Source organism: Trematomus bernacchii, unplaced genomic scaffold (assembly GCF_902827165.1).
Source record: "Trematomus bernacchii unplaced genomic scaffold, fTreBer1.1, whole genome shotgun sequence".
In the NCBI taxonomy this organism is placed as follows: domain Eukaryota; kingdom Metazoa; phylum Chordata; class Actinopteri; order Perciformes; family Nototheniidae; genus Trematomus; species Trematomus bernacchii.
Window position 1 is genome coordinate 862,469 of NW_022987876.1, and position 10,524 is coordinate 872,992.

At 40.2% G+C, this 10,524-nt stretch overlaps 2 protein-coding genes across 2 annotated transcripts; both read left to right on the top strand.

The window, feature by feature from the left end:
• The first annotated feature begins 5,377 nt into the window (after positions 1-5,377).
• Positions 5,378-6,346, top strand: LOC117469526 (olfactory receptor 5B17-like). Its single transcript, XM_034113954.1, has one exon. The coding sequence runs from the start codon at positions 5,378-5,380 to the stop codon at positions 6,344-6,346; it is 969 nt and encodes a 322-aa protein (XP_033969845.1).
• Positions 6,347-8,865: 2,519 nt separating this feature from the next.
• On the top strand, positions 8,866-9,813 carry LOC117469527 (olfactory receptor 5B17-like). The gene has a single exon (XM_034113955.1). The coding sequence runs from the start codon at positions 8,869-8,871 to the stop codon at positions 9,811-9,813; it is 945 nt and encodes a 314-aa protein (XP_033969846.1). The 5' UTR covers positions 8,866-8,868.
• The last annotated feature ends 711 nt before the right edge of the window (positions 9,814-10,524 follow it).

The following is a 10,524-nucleotide window of genomic DNA, read 5'->3' on the forward strand; positions in this document are numbered from 1 at the left end:
CTGCATGTGTTATATTTATAAAAGTTTCATTTCAGCTCATACCAGCAAATAAGTTTCACTCCTCTGGCAATTAAGTTTTACTCGTCTGGATTCATGCATTGCTCATTACAGATTATCACACAGCAGAAGACATATGACTGTAATGAGCAGAATTGCGTGTAATTCTCAGTGCAAGCAAAGTGAGCAGGGAGCAGATGTCCAAGCTAACTTGTAATAGATTTTAATGAACACCACAGGGACTGTGTTAGGAAAATGATGCTTAATGAACATTTTGATTTTAGTTTGGCGTGTACTATGTATATAAATTAGTAAACAAATAAACATGAAATTATACCCATATCTAGGTTCAGGTTTGTAAATCTTACTTTTAGTACAACTTTACTCTATATGCTCTTTCATAAAGGCTGTTAGTGGGTAAAAAGTGCCTAATACTCTGCAAATCCCCCCTCAGTGAGGCGAAGGACACTTCGGCAGTCATCTTCACAGCCCCCAGCCCCCACACGCCATGTTTCCCTTTGTCCTTCTTATCATTTTACCTAATTGAGAAACATCACGTCTGCAAGAATCATAATTTTATAAGTCTGTTTTCTTTTTGTGTAATGGCTCTGCTATCATCCAAAAAAGAGAGTAGACATTGATTAGTACATCTCTTTTTACATTTACATTTTGCAATCAAGCTTATAAAAAACAATACATTCAGTGTGATGATGTTGCCCATATGCTAGGTGATATTATAAATACCCTGATAAATGTTGTACAGAGTTAACAGCCATTTAACAGTTTGGTTATGATTAAAATGCATTCTTGATGACTACATCTCAGTTTCATTTGTGAATATATAATATTAGAATGATGTTGTTATACAGATTAGGATCTATTATAAGATATTCAAAGAAAGAAGTTACAAAAAACGTCTAATTTAAAAAATAAAGTTATCCTAAACCTGGAAAAGCCACATATTAAATATCACACATTAACAGGATTCTTCATCTTTCCATCTGATTCTATGAAGAGATGTAAGCATTTCAAACAAGGTCTTGAATTTTGGTTTAACAACAAAAACCGGCATTACTAGAAGATTTTAAACAATGACACTCACCTGTAAAAAGGAGAGATGATTGTCTGTCTTCATGTCTGAATCATACTGCACCTTTTACAAAGAGACCAGGGGGATGGGAGGGCTGGGAAGTGGGCGCATGCAACAATAGTCACAGTACCAAAAAAACAGTCTCCTGCCATCTCCCCTGCCAATTCAAACGACTGACAAATATTGTGACATGTTGAGTAAGGACGGACCATTAACCGTATAACTTTGAAATGTGCAGATTTGTACAGAAGTGCGTACAGTGTACTATTCTAAAACATACAATTTATTTTCTCCAGAGTAAGCAGTGCAAACCCTAGATGTTTTTCTTATTTGTAGAATCACTTTTTTTAATGTAGTCCTAGTTCTAGGTAAGGCATTGCCATTAAGGCCACCATTTTTGCCCAGACTGAAGATACATATTTTTTGGCATACTGTACATGCATGGTCCCCAGAGGGAGTGATCTCTTGTAGTGCCACCAGCAAACTACATGTTTTGTTTTTTAGCGAAAATTGCCTACAACTGTAGAATGGAATGTAATGATATTTGATTCAATCAATCAATCAATCAATGTTTATTTATATAGCCCAATATAAGACACCAAAAAGGAAATTTTGGGGAAGCTGGGTTATTCGGAACATGAGAGTACACAGGCACAGACAGAGAGAAGGAAGAAGTAAGGTGTCCCCCGACAATCTAAGCCTATAGCAGCAAAACTAGGGGCTGAATCTAATCAGCCCTAACTATAAGCTTTATCAAAAATGAAGTTCATAAGCGCACTCTTAAAAACGGATAGGGTGTCTGCCGCCCGAACACAAACTGGAAGCTGATTCCACAAAAATGGAGCTTGATAAGAAAAGGCTCTGGCTCCCATTGTACTTTTAGAGACTCGAGGAACAACCAACAACCCTGCATTCTTGGAACGCAATGCCCTAGTAGGACAGTAGGGTATAATGAGTTCTTTAAGGTAAAGGCCGCTACACACCCACCTGAGACCAAAGAACGCGTACCGAAGGCGTCCCGACTTTTACGTCAGCTTCGTCCCCTGCGTCGGCTACGTCGCCCGCTACGCCGCCCGCCTACGAACACACCGCAAATACTTCAGTCGACGAGTGGCAATAACTGTCCTTACCAGCAGGCAGCGGTAGTGTGCATTCATCATTCAAAAGAGGCAACAACCGGAAGACAGACTGCCTTTTATACACCAAGAGAAGAAGAACAGACTGAGTGATATAAACAAACAAACACAGCGTCTGGCCAGGCGGTTTGTTACTCCATTGTGGCAGATGAGGCATTTCCCCTGAAGGAGCACCTGATGAAGCCCTATCCGAACCGCAGGCTAGCTGTAGAGCAACGCATCTTCAACTACAGGCTGTCGCAGGCTCGGAGGGTGGTAGAAAATGCCTTTGGCATCCTAGCCAACCGTTTTCGGGTCTTTCTCACCACCATAAACATTCAAGACACTGCCAAAGTGGAGGCCATTGTTTTGGCTTGCTGTGGTCTGCACAACTTCCTGCGCACAGAGAACTGTTGCGCATAGATGGCGGGAGTTGTTGACCAGGAAGGACCCGATCATGGCACTGTCCCAGGAAGATGGAGACAAGAACCTGAACTACGGCAGGCCACCCTGCCACACACCACCAATAATCCAGCTTGAGCCAAGCAGCACAGGGATGAACTATGCCAATATTTTAACGGTGTCGGTGCAGTGCCTTTTCAGTGGGATAAGATATAGCAAATATGTCTAAAGAACTGTACAATGTCAACAATCGACTACAATACGATAAAAATAGTGTGCAATACAATAAAAAAAAGAGTTTGCCAAATATGTCTAATGCTGTGTTATCAATGGCTGTAGTATCAAGGTACGAAATAAAGTTTTGTATTGCCTATCCTGCTATTTGTGTTTATTCTTTTAATCACACAGCGAAAATAAAAAATGTGCCTACATAACTGCCAGTAGCAGCCGCACATTATTATTGGTTTAACTACTAACAGTATATTTTTAACACATTTTAAAATGACCATCTTGAACAGCTAGGCAGATTGTGGAGGATAATGGGAGAAAGAATAGAGGGGCAGACAGAAACACTATCTGAATAATGGCCACTTCTTGCAAAATGTACATGACTTTCCCGACGCCTCCCGCGGCCGATTCAACGCGGGAGGCGTCCGGAGGTGTGAAAAGGTGCCGTAAAGAGATGACGGTGCGGGACACACAAATCTGAGTAGGGCGCCGCGAATGCCCGACTGCCTCTGGCGGCCTCTGACTCCCAAAATCGGGTTGGTGTGTAGCCAGCTTTAGGTGGAGGGGGTGTCATGGTGCAACAAGGTAATGCTTACACCCCTCTGCAGCTGGAGATAGTATGTGTGTAAATGTTGGGCGTGATGACATTTAGTTGTCTCATTTCGACACTTGTTAGCAACCGCCATCTTGAAATTCACCAGTTGGGTATTTACTGACGTATTTTATGCAGTAGAATTCTAACCTCTTCAGCTTGTTTTAACCACAGACCTTATTTCAGGATAACAACCAAAAACAAAAACCATTGACCTACAGACTAGGGGACTGAAGGTGATAAAATGCTGACTAATTTACGGGTTTTAGGACTCATTCCTGCATCATTACATTGATATTCAACAGGCAAGTTATATACAAATGTAAACCTCGGTATAGCTGAAATAGGCCAGAACATTTTTTTTCCTTCCACCAGGCTGCAAACATGTTTGTTTCTGCTGTATAGGGTTAGGGTTGGGCCTTTTAACATGGGGGTCTATGGGGATTATCTCACTTTCAGAGCCCTAAAGTGACCATTTAAAGATCACAAGGCCGTGTTGGCTTTATTTATTAGAACCGGAGGTTGCTGCTTGGTCAACACACGAGCAAACCCCAAGATATTTAGTCACTTAGCCACCCTTCCTGCCAATATCTTGAATTAACCTTCATTAGATACACATAATGAAGCTTCATTGTTGCCAAGTTACCATTGACCTGTCAGCGCGCGATGCACCAAATAAAAGTCTTCACTTCTGGTCGGAGGTGGAGGCAGGACTGTGTCTAAGCAGCTGCTGTTAGACATTGTGCTTATTTAATGAATGTACATTCACATATCGTTTATTCACTGTAGCAGCTTATAGGATTTCTCAGTGTTCAAGCTTCCTTTGAATGTTGGTTTACCCCAATTTTAACCAGCTACAGTTTCATTTCTCATGTCTTGTTGGTGTGTTTGTTTCTACCATCACTTTAATGCATTATATGAGAATGTAAAGTGTTTTTTTGTTTCTCATAGCATTGAAAAATGACATTGAAAACTGTTCAACAGGGATGTATCCGTCTGTCCTGGAAGAGGGATCCCTCCTCTGTTGCAATTTCCTTTCACATTTTCTCCCCATTTCAAGGTTGTTATTGGAGTTTTTTCCTGATCTGATCTGAAACCTGTTCTATGTTGAGCTTAAAATTAACACTTTGTCTTTGCAGAATCATTGTCTATGTTACTGTCAATAACTCTACAAACATGTGTCTTTTGTAGAAACGACTTTCAGGTACAACTCTTCATTGTGTAACTTCATCAAATCTTTAAATACCATTTTAACCTTTTAAAAAAAAAGGTGAATCAACCATTTCATGAACTGATGTAGATGTTGACTTTGTAGACATGGTGACTTAATATGTTGTGCTTCTGTTTCTGCAAAATAACTAAATGTATGCGTCCAATTTACAGCGCGTCATTGTTATTGTGATGTGAACACATTTAGATTCAGTGTGGTAACTTTATTAAGACTTTATTTAAACATCTTCAGGTAATTCACATTTTCTCCCCATTTAAAGGTTTTTATTGGAGTTTTGTACTGATCTGAAACCTGTTCTATGTTGAGCTTAAAATGAACACGTTGTCTTTGCAGAATCAGTGTCTATGTTACTGTCAATAACTAACGGCCTTCAGGAACAACTCTTCATTGTGTAACTTCATCCAATATTGAAATACCATTTAAAATGGTCTTTTTTCAATTTAGGTGAATCAACCAATTAATGAACTGATATAAATGTTGACTTTGTACACATGGTGACTTAATATGTTAAGTGCTTCTGTTTCTGCAAACAACTAAATGGATGCGTCTTATTTACAGTGAGTCATTGTTATTGTGATGTGAACACATTTAGATTCAGTGTGGTAACTTTATTAAGACTTTTTTTTCAAAGATCTTCAGGTACATGTCTTTGATTTTCTGCAACTGTAACTCTATATAACTTTTAACATATAAAAGTCTGTATTGCTACATGATATAAAGCTATGGAAAACAGCACTTTTGGTAAAGACATCCTGATCCTAGAAAGGTTCAATATCCCCTCCCAGTCTTTTATTCCTTCCTTCATCCTTCTCCTAATTGTATACATCTTCATCATGGTGTCCAACATTGGCCTGGTGGTGCTGATCTTCAGGAGCAGCGGCCTCCACCAGCCCATGTACCTCCTGCTGTGCAACATGAGCATCAACGATGTGTTCGGGGCCACCGTCATCATCCCTCATGTTCTCCGGGACCTCCTGACGCCGGACTCGCAGCGGGTCATCCGGTACATGGACTGCGCTGTCCAGGCCTTCTGCGTCCACCTCCACGCCAGCGCCTCTCACACCGTGCTCATGATCATGGCGTTCGATCGCTACGTGGCCATCTGCAACCCTCTGCGCTACGCCACCATCATGACCCACAGGATGGTGCTGGGTCTGTCGGTGTGGGCTTGGGCGATCGCCTTCCTCATGGTGGGGATCCTCATCGGCCTCAGTGTGCGTCTGTCTCGCTGCAGGTGGATTATTCTCCACTTCTTCTGCGATAATGCCTCCTTGTTCAAGCTGTCCTGTGAGAGCGTGCTCATCAACAACATCTACGGCCTTGGATACACCGTGGTCCTGCTGGGCTCGTCCATCGGCAGCGTCATGGTCACCTACCTGAGGATCGCCATGGTGTGTCTGCGCAGTAAGAGCAAGACTCTGAACAGCAAAGCGCTGCACACCTGCGCCACACACCTGGCCGTCTACGCCATCCTGCTGGTGTCCGGCTTCATCATCGTGATTCTGCACCGCTTCCCTCAGCTGGCGGCCCACAGAAAGGTGGCGTCCGTCATGGGACACGTGGTGCTGCCCGCCCTGAACACTCTGATCTACGGCCTGCAGATCAAAGAGGTCCGGCAGAGGGCTATGGCTCTGTTTCAAAAGTCGCTTCAATGGATGCTAAATGACACGGTGTTGATTATGTTGAAGTGACTGGATAGCAGTGTATCTACAGAAATACCCCTGACCCATAGTGTAAATCATGTTATTATAAATTACGCTTCAAAGAACTGCATTGTTCCAAAATACATCTTATATTTCAATGTATGAATGCATTAAGGCTGTAAATAGTGATTTAGTGATAGAATAATATTTAAATAAAACCTTATGAACTTGGTTTTTACGGATCGTTTCATGACTCTTATTACTCTGACAGTGTTTTCAGTTTGGTTTGTCTGTCTGTAGGATTACACAAACACTTTTAATGAAACTCAGCAAAAGAGTTTAGCATGGGCCAAGAAAGAAATGATTAAACTATACAAAATGTGATGCCCCCTAAAGTCTGAACTAGGCCTGCCATTCACATTTATTTTATTATAAATGAATGGTTTGGCCTGTAAATATCATAGTTTTAAAGTGAAAAGGCTGCACAGTTTAATAGGAAGTCATGTTACTCGTATTTATGAATCCAAAACAGCAAAACTAAAGCTTTATTTTATATTTTCCAGAGGTGTTTTCTCTGTAGCACAGAAACACTGTGATCTTTAGTGAAAGCCGTTGAGTGTGCAGCGCTGCGGGACAGTATTTCAGATTATAAAAGGCATCGCGGCGCCGGCTCTCTGCAGGTGTTCCAGGTGACACAGGTGAGACAGGTGAGACACACACCTCAACTCATCATCCGTCTCTGTTAGACTCTAAAGACTCATTATAGAGAGAGCAAACTCAAGACCTTTTTAATTTAGCTTTTAACTGAATTGTATTTTATTCTTATTTTATTTATGTGGTATTAAGTGTTCATGGGGAGTTAGTATTGTTTCTGTGAAGCACTTTGAGTTACCATTGTGTATGAGAAGTGCTATATAGATAACGTTTCATTTGATTTGATTATTCCAACATATATATCTGTATATATTCACTACTGTTTCACTTGTATTCTTCTTGCATATTGCTCTGAATATGTTTTGTAGTTTTTTCAGTCTTTCTAACACTTTTTCAAGAAACAAAATGCCTGATTATAGCTGCTCTATTTACATGTAATAGTCTAACACGGAGCCCTTTCTGCTCTAGGTTAACAAAGATACACCAGTCATATAAACAATAATAATCTCTCCTCAGTTTTTATGTTACCACCTTATTTTTGATCAATATGCATCTTTCATTTTAAAAGTGAACCCCTTTAACAGGACACCACGTTGATTCCCTGTAATAGCTTCACAATGTGAGATACACACATATTCTGGCATCATCTTTTTAAATTGATATTTATATATGTATATATATACAGTATATATGTAGAGTATGTGTATTAAGGTCAAATTCAAAACGTCTTTAGTTTTATATTATATATTATATTCAGTTTTTTGTAAATATTTGTACATGCTTTCCAACATCAATTATCATACCCAAAAAATAATTGACTTACATGTTGTATAAATTCAATTGGATTACCTAGTGTCTTGTTGTTGCACAGCACTAGAGGAATGATAATACAGTCTCTTTTATCTTGAACTGAAATCTGTGGATATTTAATGAATTACTATAATTGTTTTTAGTTGGCTTTAATTTCACTTTTTCAATCAGGTTTTGAAAGTGTTCGAAATGTTTTTGGACAAAGAAATAAAAAAAAGAAACTGTATTTAAGTAAATAAAACCTGAAATAAAGCCTTCACTCAATTATGATACTGTTGTAAAGATTGTATAAAATGTATTTTAATAATATTTTAACAAGTCAGTAAGGAGTAAGCTTTGCTCTCCAGCAGCCTTCTCCTTTTTTTCTAATTTCTGCAGATCTTTATTCCCAAATTAATCTAGGACTGTAAAATCAAAGAAAACCAAATGTAATACCCATTTGTGAATTGCGGCCATGCTGACATGAATGAAAACCAGTCCTGTAATAAATAAACACATGATTGTATTGACTTGTTTAAAGACGTAATAGTTGTACTGTTTATTTTAGGAATTATTATAATTATACATCATAATTCGCTGGTTGTATTTACTATTTATTTGACATTTTCACAATTGTTTGTACTTTTCTAATGCAGGATAAGGCTTGTGTTCAGGTCTTCACCATTACCGATGACATGATTCATACAAAAAACTCAAAACAGTTTGAGGTCTTCATGTCCATGTATTAATGAAAGGTTGAGAACCACTCGGCTACGGCAAACTGAGAATACTTTCCTAAATTTAAAGTAAGTGCCCAATTTTCAATTATACACGGTTAATTAAGACCTTTTCATTTCTTTAAGGCATGTCTCTATTTGTTCTTAATGAGTAGGTTTATTTAAATGTCTTTGTATGGCCTTTATTTTCTGTATATTTGCTCTATGGACACACAGGTTTATTCTAATAAATTATCACTGAAACTTCTATAAACAGTAAAACCAGATCATTTTGCAGGTCTTTTTATTTATTTCCAGAGCTGTGTATGATTTCTTATCTTCAGCAGTATTTGAGAGTAAAGACATTTTTCTCTGTCCATCATTTACTAGGCTCCAATAACGCTGTGCAGTATGGAGAACCAGACTCTAGAGGGAGATACTTTGCTCCTGGAGGGGTTGAAGGTCACGCCTCAGTCCTCCATCCCGGCCTTCATCCTCCTCCTCCTGACCTACATCTTCATCATGGTGTCCAACATCGGCTTGGTGGTTCTGATCAGCATGGAGCGCAGCCTGCACCAGCCCATGTACCTGCTGTTCTGCAACATGAGTATTAACGATGCGTTCGGGGCCTCCACCATCATCCCGCCCTTGTTGAGCGATATCTTTACTCCCATCTCGGAGCGCTACGTTGGTTACATCCACTGCGCCTTTCAGGCCTTCTGTGCTCACTTTTATGCAAGTGCTACTCACACCGTGCTGATGATCATGGCGATCGATCGCTACGTGGCCATCTGCAACCCTCTCCGCTACGCCACCATCATGACCCACAAGATGGTGCTGGGTCTGTCCGTGTGGGCGTGGGCCATCTCCTTCCTCATGGTGGTGATCCTCATCGGCCTCAGTGTGCGTCTGTCTCGCTGCAGGACGGTTATCCTCAACCCGTTCTGCGATAACGCCTCCTTGTTCAAGCTGTCCTGTGAGAGCGTTCTCATCAACAACATCTACGGCCTCGGATACACCGTGGTCCTGCTGGGCTCGTCGCTCGGCAGTGTCACGCTCACCTACCTGAGGATCGCTTTAGTGTGTCTGCGCAGTAAGAACAAGGCTCTGAACAGGAAAGCGCTGCAGACCTGCGCCACTCACCTGGCCGTCTACGTCATCATGTTCGTGTCCGGCTCCATCATCATCGTCCTTCATCGTTACCCGCACTTGTCGGATCACAGGAAGCTGGCGTCCATCTTGTTCCACGTGGTTCCTCCCGCTATGAACACGGTTATCTACGGACTGCAAATCAAAGCGGTCCGACAGAAAATCTTTATCATGTTCACCAGGAATACAACGACGGGGGGTAAATGACACAATACTGTAAATACATGTCAATAAAACTATTCCACTTGCTGAAATGTTAAAACCCTGATCTGAAATCCTAACAATGCACTGAAATGACAATGAAATTAAAAGTACCTTTAAACGAGTAAACTGAGTTTGACCTTTTGATTTCCTTCATAATACGGGCCATACATATTGGAAAGAACCAGGAATCATAAAAACATTATCAGTGTAGTCGTAGCCTCGTTTTAAATGATGTGCAGGTCTTTCTCAATTCATGGTATACGACATGTATTTTCTGAAGTGGTGCGTTATACTTAATGGTGCAAATATGGTACATATATGCTTTATATATAATATATGGATATACAACACTATTTTATAACAGATGCAATATCATTGATCTTCTTAAGAGTAACTGTGGGGGGCCGCCAAATTCAATGTGTATTTAAAAGATTAAAATATCTTATTTTGGAAATATTTATCTATTATAGATACATATTTCCAAAATATGAAGAAAAAAAAAAGAAAAAAGATATTCTGATTAGTTGACAAAACATGGTTACTGTCAAACCTTAATCCCTGTCTGACCATGTGAGCTAACTCAACTATGCTGAAGCCCTGTGCAGCAAGCTAGCTAGCTACAGCTAAATAATATTTAAAACAGCTTACTATTGTACGCACAATAGAAAGGTTACAGGGTTTGGTCTGCACCGGGTAACAGGAGCACTGTGCCCT

Bases quoted from the DNA above. Each gene is read 5' to 3' on its own strand.
- LOC117469526 (XM_034113954.1), top strand. From the start codon at position 5,378: ATGGAAAACAGCACTTTTGGTAAAGACATCCTGATCCTAGAAAGGTTC.
- LOC117469527 (XM_034113955.1), top strand. From the start codon at position 8,869: ATGGAGAACCAGACTCTAGAGGGAGATACTTTGCTCCTGGAGGGGTTG.